The sequence below is a fragment of the Pelobates fuscus genome, chromosome 4 (assembly GCF_036172605.1).
Source record: "Pelobates fuscus isolate aPelFus1 chromosome 4, aPelFus1.pri, whole genome shotgun sequence".
NCBI classification, from domain to species: Eukaryota; Metazoa; Chordata; class Amphibia; order Anura; family Pelobatidae; genus Pelobates; species Pelobates fuscus.
In genome coordinates, this window is record NC_086320.1 from 89,981,332 (window position 1) to 89,999,757 (window position 18,426).

The following is an 18,426-nucleotide window of genomic DNA, read 5'->3' on the forward strand; positions in this document are numbered from 1 at the left end:
CATAACATAACTTGTCACTGGTTGCCAGTAGAGGACATTTGTAAGATATCACTAGTTGTCAATATAACACATAAAAATGTCACTGGTTGCCATTGTAAAACATATAAAGGAGATCATTGTTTGCCAGTATTAGGCATGTTAGAGATATCTCCTTGCCAGCATAGAATATGGGAAAGATACCCCTATTTAATATGACCCTAGTCCCTTATGTCTGGCAGAACTTTAGCAATAACTTGACAGTGTTGTCTGCTTGGCTATCAACGGCTGAAATATAGCGTTAAGTCCTGAGGGGGGCACGGGTACCTCGCTCAGGAGCATGTGGCACTGTCAGCCGATGCCTCGGCTTGGTAGGTCCGTATCGTCCCTGAGGGTCATCTGTCGCTGTCCTCGCTGCCTCGCCGTGCGGAGTCCCGCATGTCAGATATGGATGAGGCAGGGCCGGTGCAAGGAATTTTGTCTACACAGGTGAAGGAGTATTTTGCCGCCCCCTCCCCCCCCCCCCCCCCCCATACATTTTTCTTGCAGTTTCTAAAATGTTTTAGAGGTGTGACAAAACACTAGATTGTAAAGATATTTAGATAGATAAACACATTTTTTTAAGAGATAAAGCCATTTGACAGCCACTAGAGATGTCCTTAGAAGCAAATGTAAACTCTGCCTTTTCTTATGAAATGCAATATTTACATGTCAGACTGCAGGGACCAGCTCTTTTCACCAAAACCACTCCATTACGTTATAGTTATGTTATATATTTAACATGTGTTTTACTGTTTGTTTGTTTGTTTGTTTGTTTTTGAGAAAAATAAGAACAAATTTGTGGTTTTGTAAAGTATATTTTATTAACATTTATTCAACAAAACAAAAATTATAAAACAGAACAAAAATAAATAATGAATTCAAGTGCATGTAAACTGCAGTAACTATTACTCAAACTGCATGACGTAGTGCAACTAGTATCAAGGTGCTTTAAAATTAACATAATTACTATAAATAACTTTTATACAATGAATAAAACTGTACGCTTTAGGTTTCTGCAAGTGCAAATTCACCTAAAGTGTAAAGTGCTTTAACAGATATTGCACGCAAACAAAGTGAGAATGGTAGCCTACAAAAACTTAACCCTTCTTGCTTTCGCATTTACAAAATCATGAAGCAGAGTTTTAAAGTCAATCTCTTTTGCAATCTGATTTTCAATGGAAATCATTGCAAGTCCCACCAATCTCTCTTGAGACATAGAGGACCGCAGATAATTCTTTATTAACTTCAGCTTTGAAAAGCTTCGCTCCCCAGAGGCAACAGATATCGGCAATGTCAACAATATGCGAAGTGCAATAGACACATTGGGAGCAAAGCCATTTTTAAGTGCATAGGCTAGAATCTGACTGGGTGACATTGTAGGCCTCAAGATAGGAGCCAATATTGTAAGTTCCTCACAAAGTTGTGCTCCATCCAGATCAGCATCTCCTGATTTATCATCAGTCAAAATATTCTGCAAGTCTGTACAGTACTCCATAACTGCTTCCCTTGGTACATCCTTAAGTTTTTGTATAGTATAAAGAAACTGGAAGTGCTTACTGTGGTGCTTAATTTGCTCAAATCTCTCATCAAGAGAATTAATACATACATCCAAAATGCTGTAAAAGCCCTGAATTTTAAATTTTTTTGCAGGATCACAAATCGGATCATCCGGTGCTTCATAATAAAACATCCTCTTTTTCTTAATTTGTCGCACAATAAGAGGAAACACAGGATCTATTTCCATTTCTAATGATAGATCTTTTGCCTCTACCAGTAAATCTTCAAACCCTCTATCAGAACGATAATTCTTCAAAAAAGTGGTTGTGGATTCCAGAATATCTATAACATCTGGAAGATACATACTTCTACTTTGGAGAAGTTTGCTAACAAAGTTTATTCTATTTAAGATGTTGTACCACAACACAATAAGACACAAAAATGTAAAGTTATTCAGTTCTTTTGAAAGCGATTCAGCATCAGACCGTGCCATTGCCGTGTGAGAGTTCTCTCTTGAAATTTCAGAGAGCGCATCAAAAATTTCTCCAACCTGGAACCTAAATGGGCGAATAGCATCTATTCTTGAAGACCATCTGGTGTCAGACAAAGGTTTAAGCGTAAGTCTGCCAATGTGCTTCTTCAAGACATTCCATCGAACTGTGGATCCTGACAAAAACACATAGATTTTCTGTACAATAGAAAAGAAGGTTGCAGCATCCCTGCATGACATGGCTGCATCATTCATAACTAGATTTAATGTATGAGCGCTGCAGGGAATATAAAAGGCACGCAAGTTTAAATCCAGGATTCTAATCTGAACACCTTGGTGTTTGCCCTTCATATTGGATCCATTATCGTATCCTTGTCCTCTCATATCACCAACTGGGATCTTACATTTTTCCAAGTTGACACAATTGCCTCAGTTAAACCTTCCCCAGTTGAACTTTGGATTTGGATAAAACCTAGAAATTTTTCTTCTATACAGATCTCTGGTTCAGCAGTTGGAAACTTGCCTTCCTTGATGGACACAAATCGAACAATTATAGTCATTTGTTCATTTGTCTGGTGCGCAATCAGGTATTCTAGAATAATACTTTGCATTTTTCAACAACTGCAGAATGTGTTGTGATTTTTTTCGCTATAAGGCTGATGAGTTAGTTTTGAATGTCTTTCCCCAAATAATGTTGGAAAATGTCCTTATTTTTTATTCTTTTCAAATGTTCCTGCATAACCGTGTCGAATGTGGCCAGCATTTCCACAAGTTGCAGATAATTCCCATTATTGTCACTGTATAATGTATCTCTGCTACCTCGGAAAGCCAAACACTGGCGACTAAGATATTTTACTATGCCGATAAGGCGCTTAACAACATCTTGCCAATGTTGTGTTTCAGTTGCCAACAATCTCTGGGAAGCTGCATCTATTGTTTTTCCACAACCAAATCTTCGAGAGTTCATTCCAGTCTCTTACAGCGACAAGATGAGAGTTAGACTTTTCATGAATGGAACGATTTTGAGATAAGTTTTTCCAGTCATCATAACCTCCACGTGTCAAACTTGTAGTGACTTTAGTTGCAAATAGCTTACAAAAAAAGCAAAATACTTTGTTCAATTTGACAGAATAAACCAGCCAGTTTCTAAAGGTTTCTTCTCAGTTTGGCAGCTGTCGCTTGTAATTTGCTTTAGTGAAACGTCTATTCACCGCATCTTTGGGGAAAATGAAATTAGTTTTTTGCTTTGCAGGACCTTTCCTGACAAGAGCATCCCTTAGTGAGAACAGCTGGCCAATTAGCTGGATCAGACAAATCCAGTATTGCCAAAGAAGTAGATTGTTCCTCCTGCTGCAGTTCCTCTCTTTCTTCTTCTTCGTCATTTGATTCTTCTCAAGGCAGACAGAGTGTGATGATGTGGAAGGTTGCGCATCATCTTGTTGTTCTGGTATTTTTCCAGTATTTGCATCATCTACATTAACAGTCTCTTGGACTGTGATGGGCTGTTTGAATGATGAAGATTCATCGATATCGATTTGCACGGGTTCGCTTGCAACATTGGAAACGGGTTCTGATGCAGCAGTATCTTGCTTTCTCCTTTTGTGAGAAGTCAAGTACGCCTTTAAAGCTTCAGACATCCGCTTCCCAGCTTTCTCTTTTTCTGCTTCGTCTTTGTCTGAACACTGCCCCTGATGTTTTATTTTCCTTAAATAGTTTCGGCATTTTGATTATACTTTTCCAGCTATGTAAAGAATAAGAATGAAGTTTAATTTCACACACACAATTAGGAATTTTAACATTATAAGGAAAAGTGAAATTTCATCCATAGCTCAACCTGCCTTCCTCGCTCTGGCCATGTTCCTTGATGCAGGTTCTTTCTTTCTCTGCAGCAGCCAGAACAGGCCAGCCTTGTCCAAACCGTTCCTTCCTTTCATTGTGTTCCTCTCAGAGTATCTGCTTTGCTTCTCCACCAACTCAATAATCCCTCAAAGTTCAAACCTGCTTGTTGCAGGGCTTGACAAATTTGTTTGCGATCTAGGAGCCAGCTAAAAAAGTTAGGAGCAAGGTTTTCCAAAAAAACCAACTATAGTCACCAGAACCATTATAGCTTAATATTCTGGTGTCTAAAGCCTGCGCATGCAGGCCTTTAAATGTAAACACTGCATTTTCAGAGAAAAGGCAGTGTTTACATTGCTGCCTATTAACACCTCTAGTGACAGTCACTCAGTCACTAGATTCCTAGTTCAGTGCTGCACAGTGTGCATCTTTACGAGTAGATTGTTGCAGTGCAACGTTTTGCAGCAGATTTACAATAGACTTCCAATGCTTTCTTACGAGAAAAAAATGGGTCGCAAGAGAATACTGAGAACGGGCAGCAGCTGAAATAGCCTGCCCTTCGGTCGGTCCCCGCTCAGTTCTCAAGCTGTTTTTTGCTCATCTTGTGCCATTACAGAGAGAACTTCTCTGAAACATATCAGACCAAGATATCAGACCATATCATCAAGCTCTGCATGAGCACCTCCAGCGTCAGATTTTTCCCCATAGGAAAGCATTGAGTCAATAATTTCCTGTGGGGAGGTCTAATGTGCACTCGGCATTTGCTGTGCGCATGCGCATTAGACCCCGCTAGGCGCTGCGCTGAGATAAGGCAAGTAAATATAGGGTTTTTAACCCTTTATTTACAGGTGGGGGGGGAGGAAGGGAAGGAAGGAAGGGGTAGGCAGAGGGTCAGTAGTGCTAGGAACACAGCTTTGTATTCCTGGTACTACAGTATACCTTTAAGGAGATACAGCGAATCAAGACTAAACTATTAGGGAACCTGGCGGTGAGTGGAGTGAATGGTCGCCGCTCCGCTATCCTGCCAAACGTAGCCCGACAACCACACTGCATCTGTGCGGACCCGGTCCCGGTCCCCCCCTCTGGGCCGGGGGGGTGAACCCGGTCCTCACCCCACAGCCATACCTGGAGGCCATATCACACCAGGCCGTGGCGTAGGCCTGAAGCCCGAATCCAAGATGGCGGAAGCCACACGTGGAAGAGCTGACCCACAGACCACTGACCCGTACTGCCCTGACATGCGAGAGAACAGACTGCCAGTAAGCACTGCAGGGCCCCAAATAAACAACTACCATCAAAGGCCGAAGGGAAAAGAGGAGAGGAGACGCAAAACAAATGGCGGCACCACAAACGTCGCTTCTGGCGCCATGCACCAAACTACTTACCTAATGAAAGAGCCAAGAGGACGGAGCCCGAGGTACAACGCTGCGTCCCACTCCAACACACCAAACAGCACCACCCACCCAACGGTACCTCAGAAACGACACCCCGAGACTATGGACGTGCAACAGGTCAGTGAAGTCCCCACGGGAGGCACGGAGCGAGCCACTGCACAAGGGGAAGATGAGCAGACACACAGTGTCACGATTCGGGGAACCAAACACACACACAGAAAAGGCGCTGTACCGGACCTTAGAGTGGCCGGGCTAAGCACATAAAGAATAGTCAGGAGACAAGCCAAGTAAGGGGAACCAGAAGACAGAATAACGAGAAACAAGCCAAGGTCAAAGGGTAGGAGAAAGTCACAAGGTCGGATACACAAGCCAGAGAGTACGTAACCAGAAACACAAGTCATAGAAACATAGAAACATAGAAACATAGAATGTGACGGCAGATAAGAACCATTCGGCCCATCTAGTCTGCCCAATTTTCTAAATACTTTCATTAGTCTCTGGCCTTATCTTATAGTTAGGATAGCCTTATGCCTATCCTACGCATTCTTAAACTCCTTTACTGTGTTAACCTCTACCACTTCAGCTGGAAGGCTATTCCATGCATCCACTACCCTCTCAGTAAAGTAATACTTCCTGATATTTTTAAACCTTTGTCCCTCTAATTTAAGACTATATCCTCTTGTTGTGGTAGTTTTTCTTCTTTTAAATATAGTCTCTTCCTTTACTGTGTTGATTCCCTTTATGTATTTAAATGTTTCTATCATATGCCCCCTGTCTCGTCTTTCCTCCAAGCTATACATGTTAAGATCCTTTAACCTTTCCTGGTAAGTTTTATCAGTAGCAATACTAGCAAGCAAAGACCACAACAGGGCAGAGAGAGACAGGAACGGTAAGTATTTAAACCCATTGGTTAACTCTGATTGGATAATTTCCAATCAGAGTAAACAATCACACGTGGGAGATATCTATACCTCCCACTGTGATTGAGGCACTGTGCCTTTAACGCCGGGTCAGGTGACTGACCCCGGCGTTTACAAAATCGGGTGGTCTCCCAGCGTGCAGCGTCATGCATGCTGCCGTTGGGGGACGAAGAGGAAGACGCAGGCGGCATCCGAGGCTGGCAGGATGCCGCTCACGAGGAGAAGGGGACCGCGGACGGCTGGAGGGTGAGTGCCGCAAGCGGACTGCAGCCTCCCCTCGCAGCCGCCCGCGGGATCCTGACACACAGAACCCGCACTGGCGAACAACAACGCTAAGTAGACCTAAGAGAATTGCATATCATCTACGACCCAAACTCACGGAACACACTCATGATGAGGCAACACACTGGCCCATTAATCAGGACCATCCCAGCCCCAGCCGCGGCCGAGAGGCCATATATACTGACACCAACTGGCTTGGGCTAGATCAGAGACACTCAGAGACACTTGCTATCCTTTATTAACTACAGTGTTCGGGTGTACCTAATTATGCTGATGATACTGAACGTTTGGGGGCTGTTATTACTTTCATTTTCATGGTTATTATTATCGTTGTTACTTTCTCTATCACCTTCTTTAGCGCTCCTCATACCACCGACAACCACTATCATACCCTCACGCAACAAACATGTCCGCGCAAACACACACAGTCCAGAGGGCACAGACACCAAACGCCTACACCAGGCTCTGCACAGACACGCCGCGGCAGACTGCTTGACCACTCAATCTTATACACGCAAATATAGATATAAATGCGGTGAAAGTACTCACTATACCATGTTATGTTTGTAATACCTGTCAAAGAAATGCTTGCAACAGCTGTTGGAGCTGTGCAAGCCCAATGTTATTTTATGCACAACCAAAATAAAAATAAAGAATTTAAAAAAAAAAATTAAATATAAAAACATTTCATTCTTACCCCCTTCAAGTGCTGGCAGCCAGTTCTAAAGTGATGGGGATCTGAGGAAACTGCAGGCACTCCAACACTATGGGGAGCAGTCTTACAGAAGAGGCAGCTCTTCCAAAGTAAGTCTGCTGCCGCCTGCCTGCAGGACTTTGACAATATGGAGTCAGGGGAATGGGGAGGGGGCGGGCGGCGGAAGTCAGGCCACCTACTCTGCTCACCATATTAAACTGAAGTCCGCCTGGGCCTATCTGCCTCCCTCACCTTCCTGTTCCAGTTTTCTCCGGCTGGCCTGGCTCAAAACGTGGGCGGGCTCCACTCTGTCATGGGCGCCGCCATATTAGAGCCAGCAGAGGGAGCCCGGCCCTGATGCATCCGACGGTGGACCGCAGGGGACTCTGGGGGAGGTGTAGGTCGCGCCCTCCTCCTGACATCATCAGGAGTGGGCGGCGCGGCAGAAACTTCACCTCCGGTCCGGACCGTCAGTAAGGGAAGCAGGCAGCCTCAGCAAGGCAAGGTAGGCTGCAGTATTATAAAAATCCGAATCCCTAGCCGATGGCTGGGGATTCGTATTTTTGTGCCCCCTCCCGCTCGGGCGCCCTAAGGCGGCCGCCTGGGCCGCCTTATGGATGCACCGGCCCTGGGATGAGGACATCCAGGCCGTCACTTAAGGCCGCAGTGGTAAGGAGGGAGTTCTTCCCTTGAGCTTGTACCAGGATGAGAGTTTTTTCGCTGTAGGCCCAGCGGCCCCCTGTTGTCGGCTGCCGTCCAGGCTTGGGCCTCATGCCAGAGATCCGTCCCATCAGTACTGAGCCGCGGTGTCTTGGCTGCGGGAATCCTCTCTTGCCCCGGAGCTGTGGGATAGCTGGCACTCGTAGGCCACGATCCTGGGAACCGTCTTGCTCCAGGGTCGGCCCTTTCGGGGTGGTGCAGGGAGTCAGATCGGGTCGTTTGGGTGTTCGTCTTGCCTCTCTCCGCATGTGTGGCCGGCGCCTCTGGGGTACACCCCTTCTTGCTCTTAGCTCAGGAGGGCCTAAGATGTGGGGATTTGATGCGAGGGTCTTAATGTTGCCCTGAGGAGGACTCCCATGCTCCCGTCCGCCATTTGCTCTTACCCTCATGGGTGATGTTTGGCAGGGTACTGCAGGCTGTAAGGGTGCCTGTAATGTGGCCCAGAAGCGGTCAAAGATTATTGTGATGGGATCTCCTGCGCGGTCCACGGTGTCCTCTGCATCCAGAGGTCGCTGTTGCTTGTCAGATACTCTCGCGTCGGAGTGATCCGCCATCTTGGGCACTCCCGTCCCCTCGTTTCTTATGGAGATCTTTATGCTTGTCTGTTGGTGCAGGGTTCGGGGTAGCCCGCCAGACAGGGACCGGGATATCCCCCACCAGTCCATGGGGGGAGGGGGTGCGTGTTTTGCTCTCGCACATCGCAGTTGGAATCCGGCGGGAAGGCGGCTGTCCTTTCCCCCTACTTCCACTAGGCCTCATTTTACCGCTGCAGTTCCTGGTCGAGTCAGGCTTCTAGTTAAGTACCGGCATGTTCGTGGTTGCTTCCCCCAGTTCACAGGCAGGTTTGTGGGGAAATCGCAGCAGTTAAACTCCAGATTTCTGCAGAATTTGGGCCTACACTGCAGGAGCTCAAGCAATGTGCATCTAGTTAGCTTGCCTGTTCGGCTCCGCCCCCTATGTGCCTTTTAATGTGCATTCACAGCCATTTGCCACTTTATTCACTTTTTCTAGGCCTCTGTGATTTGTAAATACATTTGAGGCTATTCTCTGCCTCATTCCTAGAATGAATACTCTAAAGAATCATTGGAGATGAATACATTCATACAATGATCATCTCTAGAAGCCTGTGTGGCAGCTGGCACCGGCTTTCATCCTGCTGTAAGTTCTTACCTCAATCTCGTAGGATCTAGGACCATATTGGAGATAATCTTCCTTTTTTTCTACTGTTGACAATTTACAAGTAATTAAGCTGGAAATACTCTTCAGCTCTGTAGGTTGTGTTATACTCTAGCCAGAAATGTTACTCTCTGTGTGTACTAGTCAGGCTCTTTTGCTCAGTACCTGGCCAGCGGAAGAATGGATCAAGAGAACTGCAGAGGGCAGGAAAGCTTGTCTACTTAAAGACCTAAGTAAGGGTTATGTTAGGAATTTCAAAAGATGCTAGAACACAAAGATTATGTTTCTAACAGGTGGGTGGAGATACATTCTAGATCTATGTAAGTTGACACGATACTTGAACATTTTTCATCATAAAGGCAGCATTCCAAGCACATTGGAAGGTGTATGTAGACTGCAGGATGCTTATTTCTTTTTTTTTTTTAATTCTTTATTTTTGAAGTGCAGATAATTACACACAACTTGTCACGCCCCAACAGCTTGTGACAGGAGATAAAATACACAGCTCTTAAGCAGTAAGGCAGTGAGAAAACATGCACAATTTTTTTTTAAAGTTACAAAGACAAGAGTAGGTACATGTTTGGTGTCACTATTATTGAGTTAGATCATAACGTAGGGTATTCAAATCTATCTAGACTCTATAGGTTATCTTTTAACTGTACATTTTACTTTTATAATAATAGGAGAGATAGTCAGTGGGAAGATAAAACAACAGATTATAAGGATCGGGCTATACTGGCTGACTATGCAAATAGTATAAATGAGAATAAACAATTGCATTACATGCTAGGTAGATAAGGAAAATGATTAAGCATAGGAGTTAGGCCACCGAGGCCTGGCACACGCTGTCAAGCCTGCATTTTAAGTTAAAGACATAAAAATGTTACACAGGTTGGTCCGACATGTCAAAGCAAATAGCATACACAAGTATTGCGAACAAGATAAAGTAGCTGGGCATGGTGGCTGACTCTAAACAGAAACACTGCCTCTCAGGGCGTATTTATTGGAGAATGTGGCCACGGATCCTGAGCGGTGGTCTGCCGGGAAGCTTCTATCCCCATACGTTTCTGCGTCCGTGCTGCAAGCTTGGCCCAGAAGCGCTCAAAGGCTCGTGCGATTTGATCCTCGTGGGGGGCCACTACCCCGTGTGTCCTCACGGACGCCATCTTTGCCGTGTGAATTGTCAGGCGCTCGGTGCCTCTTATCTCCTCGCCCCAGGCCGACTGGGGGCTGATAGCAGGAGGGGACCGGGATAACCCCTCCGGTCCCACTGGGGGGGGGGACAGGGGTTCCGTGGCAGATTTCCAGCCGTTTCCGTCGGCAGGAGAGTGTCCGTCTCTCCCGCGCCCGCCATGCTGGGAGGCCTCGCCAGGGTGTCGGACGTATACCGGAGCGATAGTCGCTTGGAGGGTATCGTTGAGATAGTCCCGGCGTCCTCCTTCGCCTGGTAGCCCTTATCCGCCACTCGGTTGCCGTTTCTGTCGCGTATTGTCGGTTTTTCTGTTGTTCCTGGCCCAACACTTGCTGAGCCCCAGTCTGTTGCCCGCCCCCAGGATGCTTATTTCTATGTACCCATTGCACCACATCACGAGAGGTTTCTCAGATTGCAGTGGAAGGACACTTTAATTTTTACACCTTCATAGTGAAAGATGTCTGCTGAAGTAACCTTGCTCAATCCCAGTTCAGGATATAGCTGGGAACACGGTTCGAAACAGTCCAAGGTCACAGTCCAAAGTCACAGTCCACAGTTTCTCTTCAGAAAGTGCAGTAAGACTTGTCAAGTAAGCAAAGGATGTTGACTGTCATATTACCACAGCAGAGAGAGTTTTGTTCCAGGTCCTCCAACATAGTCTAATAAGATGGGCAAAATGGAGGAGATTAACTTTTCTATAGCAATCCCTTGGACAGTGATAACTATGAATACCATGCACGGGGGTTAAGTAACTTTTATCCAAAATCAAATATGTTCATGTAAGGGAAATCCTTAACATCCAACACCTCTCTTCTGCATAGGTTGCAAGCAGGGGTCAAGTCCTGGGTAAAAAAGTGCAGGAACTCACCCAAGATCCACTCCCCGCCCCCCCCCCCCTCACCCCCCAAAAAATGATACGCTTGTATGCAGGGGCTGAGTAAGGGCACGGGCTGAAGAGGGGGACAGGAGCTGAGGAAGAGGGACAGGAGCTTAGGAGGGGGGAGTGGGGAGGGGGGGGGCATTGTCAGGGTACCTGAAGCCTCTACCTCTAAGAGAGGTAGAGACTTAGAAGTTTATCCGTCCGGACGGCATGTCTCCTCGGTTCCTCGCGGTTCACCCGGTCTTGCAAACGCCGGCCGCGAGGGAGCCACTTCCTTTTATAGCAGGAGGCTCAGAGGCCGACGTCATGACGCCAACCCGGAACACCCTGTCACTCAAATCAGTGGAGACGAATCAGGACTCGCCGGAGGCGTGTCTTCTCTCCCTAACCAGCATACTTAACAGTGGCTATCTCATTTACTCATTGCCCTGTCGTGGTTCTAGTCCGCCTAGTCACACAATGCTTTGTTATTCTCTTGTCTTTTGGTTCCGACCCGGCTTTGATATTTACTCTCCTGTCTTTCTGTTATCCTTGACCCGGCTTGTCTCTCGCTTACCTGTCTTCTCGTTCCCTCGACCTCGGCTTGTCTCTGACCATTCTATCGTAGTTATACGTTAAGTCCGGCCATTCTAAGGACCGGTATACGTATCTGCTACTCTTTGTACTCTGCGTGTTGGATCCCTGACCCGATCCTGACAGGCATGGGCTGAGGAGAGGGACAGGGGCTGAGGAAGTGGGACAGGGGCTGAGGAAGGGGGACAGGGGCTGAGGAAGGGGGACAGGGGCTGAGGAAGGGGGACAGGGGCTGAGGAAGGGGGACAGGGGCTGAGGAAGGGGGACAGGGGCTGAGGAAGGGGGACAGGGGCTGAGGAAGGGGGACAGGGGCTGAGGAAGGGGGACAGGGGCTGAGGAAGAGGGGCAGGGGCTGAGGAAGAGGGACAGGGGCTGAGGAAGAGGGACAGGGGCTGAGGAAGAGGGGCAGGGGCTGAGGAAGAGGGGCAGGGGCTGAGGAAGAGGGGCAGGGGCTGAGGAAGAGGGGCAGGGGCTGAGGAAGGGGACAGGGACTGAGGAGGGGGACAGGGGCTGATGCTCGTATGCAGGGACTGAGTAAGAGCACGGGGCTGAGTAAGGTGGACAGGGGCTGAGGAGGGGGACAGGGGCTGAGGAGGGGGACAGGGGCTAAGTAAGGTGACAGTGCTGTGGAAAAAGGGACAGGAGCTTAGGAGGAGGGGGGGACATGGGTTGAGGAAGGGGCCATGGGCTGAGTAAGGTGGCAGGGCTGAGGAAGAGGGACAGGAGCTTAGGAGGGGGACAGGGACTGAGGAGGGGGGGGCAGGGCCTTAAATAGGGGGACAGGGACTGAGGAGGGAGACAGGACCTTAAATAGGGGGACAGGGACTGAGTAAGGGAATAGGGCTTGAGGAGGGGGACAGGGACTGGGGAAAGGGACTAAGGAGGGAGACAGGGACTGGGGAGGGGGGACAGGGCCTTAAATAGGGGGACAGGGACTGAGGTGGGAGACAGGGACTGAGGAGGGAGGACAGGGCCTTAAATAGGGGGACAGGGACTGAGGAGGGGGACAGGGACTGAGTAAGGGGATAGGGCTTGAGGAGGGGGACAGGGACTGGGGAAAGGGACTAAGGAGGGAGACAGGGACTGGGGAGGGGGGACAGGGCCTTAAATAGGGGGACAGGGACTGAGGTGGGAGACAGGGACTGAGGAGGGGGGACAGGGCCTTAAATAGGGGGACAGGGACTGAGGTGGGAGACAGGGACTGAGGAGGGGGGACAGAGACTGAGGAGGGGGGACAGAGACTGAGGAGGGGGGACAGAGACTGAGGAGGGGGGACAGGGACTGAGGAGGGGGGACAGGGACTGAGGAGGGGGGACAGGGACTGAGGAGGGGGGACAGGGACTGAGGAGGGGGGACAGGGACTGAGGAGGGGGGACAGGGACTGAGGAGGGGGACAGGGACTGAGGAGGGGGACAGGGACTGAGGAGGGGGGACAGGGACTGAGGAGGGGGGACAGGGCCTGAGGAGGGAGACAGGGCCTGAGGAGGGAGACAGGGCCTGAGGAGGGAGACAGGGCCTGAGGAGGGAGACAGGGCCTGAGGAGGGAGACAGGGCCTGAGGAGGGAGACAGGGCCTGAGGAGGGAGACAGGGCCTGAGGAGGGAGACAGGGCCTGAGGAGGGAGACAGGGCCTGAGGAGGGAGACAGGGCCTGAGGAGGGAGACAGGGCCTGAGGAGGGAGACAGGGCCTGAGGAGGGAGACAGGGCCTGAGGAGGGGGACAGGGACTGAGGAGGGGGACAGGGACTGGGGAAAGGGACAGGGACTGGGGAAAGGGACTAAGGAGGGAGACAGGGACTGGGGAGGGGGGACAGGGCCTTAAATAGGGGGACAGGGACTGAGGTGGGAGACAGGGACTGAGGAGGGAGGACAGGGCCTTAAATAGGGGGACAGGGACTGAGGAGGGGGACAGGGACTGAGTAAGGGGATAGGGCTTGAGGAGGGGGACAGGGACTGGGGAAAGGGACTAAGGAGGGAGACAGGGACTGGGGAGGGGGGACAGGGCCTTAAATAGGGGGACAGGGACTGAGGTGGGAGACAGGGACTGAGGAGGGGGGACAGGGCCTTAAATAGGGGGACAGGGACTGAGGTGGGAGACAGGGACTGAGGAGGGGGGACAGAGACTGAGGAGGGGGGACAGAGACTGAGGAGGGGGGACAGGGACTGAGGAGGGGGACAGGGACTGAGGAGGGGGGACAGGGACTGAGGAGGGGGGACAGGGACTGAGGAGGGGGACAGGGACTGAGGAGGGGGACAGGGACTGAGGAGGGAGACAGGGCCTGAGGAGGGAGACAGGGCCTGAGGAGGGAGACAGGGCCTGAGGAGGGAGACAGGGCCTGAGGAGGGAGACAGGGCCTGAGGAGGGAGACAGGGCCTGAGGAGGGAGACAGGGCCTGAGGAGGGAGACAGGGCCTGAGGAGGGAGACAGGGCCTGAGGAGGGAGACAGGGCCTGAGGAGGGAGACAGGGCCTGAGGAGGGAGACAGGGCCTGAGGAGGGAGACAGGGCCTGAGGAGGGAGACAGGGCCTGAGGAGGGAGACAGGGCCTGAGGAGGGGGACAGGGACTGAGGAGGGGGACAGGGACTGGGGAAAGGGACAAAAAAAACCAAAAAACTAAAGTGCCTTACCCCCTCCCTGAGGCTTACCTTGGGCCAGGAGGGGTGGGACAGGATCTGGAACCTGCAGCCTGCAGTCAGTGGAGTAAGCCGGCCTCTCCTGATGATGTCAGGAGGAGGGGGCATGGCTTCCTCTGCTCCCCAGCGGTCCTGTGAGAAGAGCAGAGAAAGTCACGCCCCCTCCTACTGACATCATCAGGAGAGGCCGGACGACTCCACTGACTGCAGGGGGAGAGGTGAGTTAAAAATCCGAGTCCCCAGTTAGAGGCAGGGGATTCGGATTTGTGCTCCCCCTGCTCTGGCAGCCGCTTGTGCCAGCCCTGGGTCCTGCAGGACTAGTAATGGGAACGGCGTTCCTGCTGTGGGAAAAGTGCAGGAACGCCGTTCCCACGCGTTCCTGCAGGACTCGAGCCCTGGTTGCAAGAGTCAATATCAATTCTGACAGTTCCATATTGGTACACAATCCATGGTTTTCACTTCTGCTTATCTTCTTCAGTACTTCCATGGCATCTCCCAAAAGAGTGCTTCCCTCCTCCAGTGTGTAGATACGAATATCCATTTTGCTATCTATCCTAGCTGTTCATATAAGGGTTAATTTGAACCAAGAATAAATTTGGCATTTTATCTCCGATTCTCGGAAAAAGGATTCATATAAAATCCTAGTTACGGGAAAAGTACTGATTTCGAAATAACTTGTTAATTGTCCAAGATATCGGTATTTGTAAATATCTGGTTTTAATCAAATGTGTAATGCGTTATATAACGAAAGATTATAACTAGAAACAGCTGTTTATAACTTGTTAAAAACATATTATGTAATAACTGCTCATGACCCCCACCGACATGAAAATGGGGTATAAATGCAACTGACGTATAATTAAAATTTGAATTGGTTATTGAACACGTCTCTGCTATTCATTTCCAAAGCTCTGAATGAGTTGGCAAATATCCATCATCCACAAAGGGCCCGAGCTGATTTTATCCCCAACACAGTGCTTCTCTCCTCATTGTGAAGGCTTAGATATTTAAAAGAAGGGCTTAAATATAAGGGTTTTTCAGCAGCAGTAATTAATACCCTTCCAAAGACCAGGAAAAACTTATATCCTCAGCTACCTTTACAGATTTGGTTTGTTTTTTCTCCTGGTCTATTTCTAATTAGGTGATCATTTAAATTCCCTCTACCAAGGATGTTCTAAATTCGTCAATCCAGACCTCATCTAGGATTTAGCCACATCACCTCAGAGGTAAATGTCTCAGCACTCTCTGATCTCTCTTTTCGTAAAGGTGCTTTGATATGGAGGTATCTAAATATCTGTTGTTGTTTATTTTTAGATTCCCTCAGTTAACCATAGAGTCCAGTGGTATTCTTCCCGTTTTTTTAGAACTCTGAAATCTTCCCCCCTTTTAACCATGAGAGTCTCTGCACAATTGCTTAATATTAAGTTAGCTCTATCTGTGACATTAGCATCGGCAGAGGGATATCAGATTATCAAGCACTATTTTACATAGAAATTATGCTTCCTGCTCCAAAAGACTATTGATTGGAATGAAGACTATGTAATGAAAAGTTCTCCTATTGACAAGGATAGATGTCTTTGGATCTATTTTTATAGAAATACTATCTTGCTTTTTTCTGAAAGTCTGTTTATCTTTCCCAATAGACCAGGAAAGGTCTTCAAGCTTCTATATAAGCCATCAGAAGATGGATAGTCTTGACTATTTTCAGGCTACTAAGTACCAGGGGTTACAGTACCTGAAGGTCTGTTAGTTCTCCACCAAAGCCTTTTCTCATCTTGAGGATCAGTGGCCAGGTTTCCCTGGAATTTATAGGTAAAATGACTGCTTAGGACCTCACTCAATACTTTAAGTAAATTTGTGGGTACATTTAAGTTGGTCAATTTGACAATGTGGATAATCAGTTTTCAATTTCCAATGTCCTTATCCGGTGTGTGTCATCACTTTGCATTCATAAGTCTTGTGTATTTCTTTCCCTCGCTTAGCTATTGCTTGGGTATTACCCATTATTGGGCGGCTGTGGATATGGCCAGGAAAAAGGAAAATGTATTCCTACTTACCGTAATTTTATTTTTCTGGTCATAGACCATGGCAGCACAAAGATCCCGCCCTGGAATATTGCTGGAAGCAAGACTGATGGTGGGAGGGGTAGGAGGGGTTACTTATCCCTTTATTTTAATTAGGTTCCTGTCTAATTAAGAAAAGGGAGGAGCTACCCATTATTGTCCTGCGATGGCCTGTGACCAGGAAAAGAAAATTGCAGTAAGTAGGAACAAATGTTCCTTTATACTTTGATAACATTTCCCCATTATTTGTTATTGCACAAAAATTGTTGAGAACTAAAATGAATAAATAAATTAAAAAAAAAAAAAAAGAACTTGCAAACAGCCTTAATACCATAAATAATATACATAAGAGTAATTCTTTTTGATTTACCTTTCATGTGGAGACTCTTGGTTATTTTCTAAAATAGACATCGGCAAGTCAGATTCTGAAGACCTGTCTTCATATCCATCTTCACATAGACGGGCCAAAGCCAACTAAATAATAATGATAGTAAAAATGCAAAGTTGACCACAACTTCCAGCATGTGTCTATTAAGGATTACAGCAAAACCACATTTTATTTCAAATAAAGTACAGTATATAAAACAATATTAGCTGCCACATTCAGAGTAAGCATCAGCAGGGGTCCAAATTAAAATTTTTGAATCATGACTTTAACCCATCCAGTGCAGGGTTTTTTTTTCCCCAGAAAGAATGGGAATGTAGAACAAATGTACCCAATGTCATCTTCTAGAAGAGCATCCTCAGGATAGTTATCCTTTACATGGATGGCCTATTTGGGTAAAGAAGGGGTTGAAGGTTTTGTTTTCTCTCAAGTTTAAGAATTGTGGGACAGGAAGCATCTAGTCCAAAGGGATCCTCCTGAAACGTGGTCAAATAGACTGTCCCATCCACTGTCAGTCCTTCTAAAATCTTATCAGAGAACATCCTATCTTATCTTGTCTATCATCCCTTTTTGTGCCCCAGGCTCATTGATGGCCATAACGGCCAGCTTCAACTCAATCTTGAACAACATAGAGATAGAGGAAGAGTTATTGCTGTACCCAAAATTCGAAATTGAGCAGCCTATTAACTCTGTGCTGCTAACCCTGTATCCTACTGCTCAAAACAGGGTCAAACATAAGTACAGACAATAAAGAAATCACTGCAGCGCAACTATATGCCAAATGTGCAACATACGGTTAATTTGAAGGACCAGAAAAAAAAACGTTTCGGGGTTCCCCTTTGCCAATGCTAAAGGACATGGGTGGCAGTAGCAGTATTTATTTGGCTCATTTGAACATCATAATTGTAAGCACATGTTTAATTATTAATAATTGTTGTATTTCAGTAGTTTCACATGTGGAGATTGACCACTTTTTTATGCCCACAGTGAATGAAACATTTTTGCAAGGTACAATCCACGCACACTACAAGGTGCAAGACCAAGGGAAACAACAATGATTTTAAAGCCACAGATACCATTTAAACCATCTGGCAAAAATTCAAGTTTTTTTCAATTAAGCACAACTTGTATTATAGGGGGGAGTAATTTTATGAAGTCCTATGAATATATATATTTTTTCTTTTACTTTGATACCTATTCCAAGAAACTGGGCAAAATTCTGTATGCCAAAGGCAACAGTGTGGATTATTTGTAAAAGCTGGTGTAGCACGTGCTTTTGGTAGACTTCATGGACTGATATATTGTTGCATTTGTCAATTTGTAGGTATATTCCTTTGTATACATGCTTTGTACCGTGAAAAATCTATTTATTGTTACATTACTGTATGTGATAATGTTTTAGTAAATTCCTTTAGCACAGCATACTTTGCTAGTTTGTATTTGACAAAATTGTTGGCATTTTTACCAGTATAAGTGGGTGGTGGGTATCCTATATTTGTAAGCAGCAGCTGATTTTAACTAATTTTTCACACTTTGAAACATTTAAAGTCCTATTATATTTATCTTTTTAGTGGACTTTTCAATAGCTTGCACAGTCTGAGCATACTGTATTTAGCAATGTTATCCATCAGAAGCTACTCTACCGACCTTGGGAACTTGAGGTCATTGAGGTAAA

At 47.1% G+C, this 18,426-nt stretch overlaps 1 protein-coding gene across 1 annotated transcript in view; it reads right to left on the minus strand.

The window, feature by feature from the left end:
• The window catches only part of UBXN2B (UBX domain protein 2B), a 48,215-nt gene that overhangs the window by 22,795 nt on the left and 6,994 nt on the right, over window positions 1–18,426 (minus strand). The window contains exon 2 of the mRNA XM_063451372.1: window positions 16,737–16,840. Coding sequence (XP_063307442.1) covers window positions 16,737–16,840 — 104 coding nt within the window. The remainder of the gene's footprint in view (window positions 1–16,736; window positions 16,841–18,426) is intronic.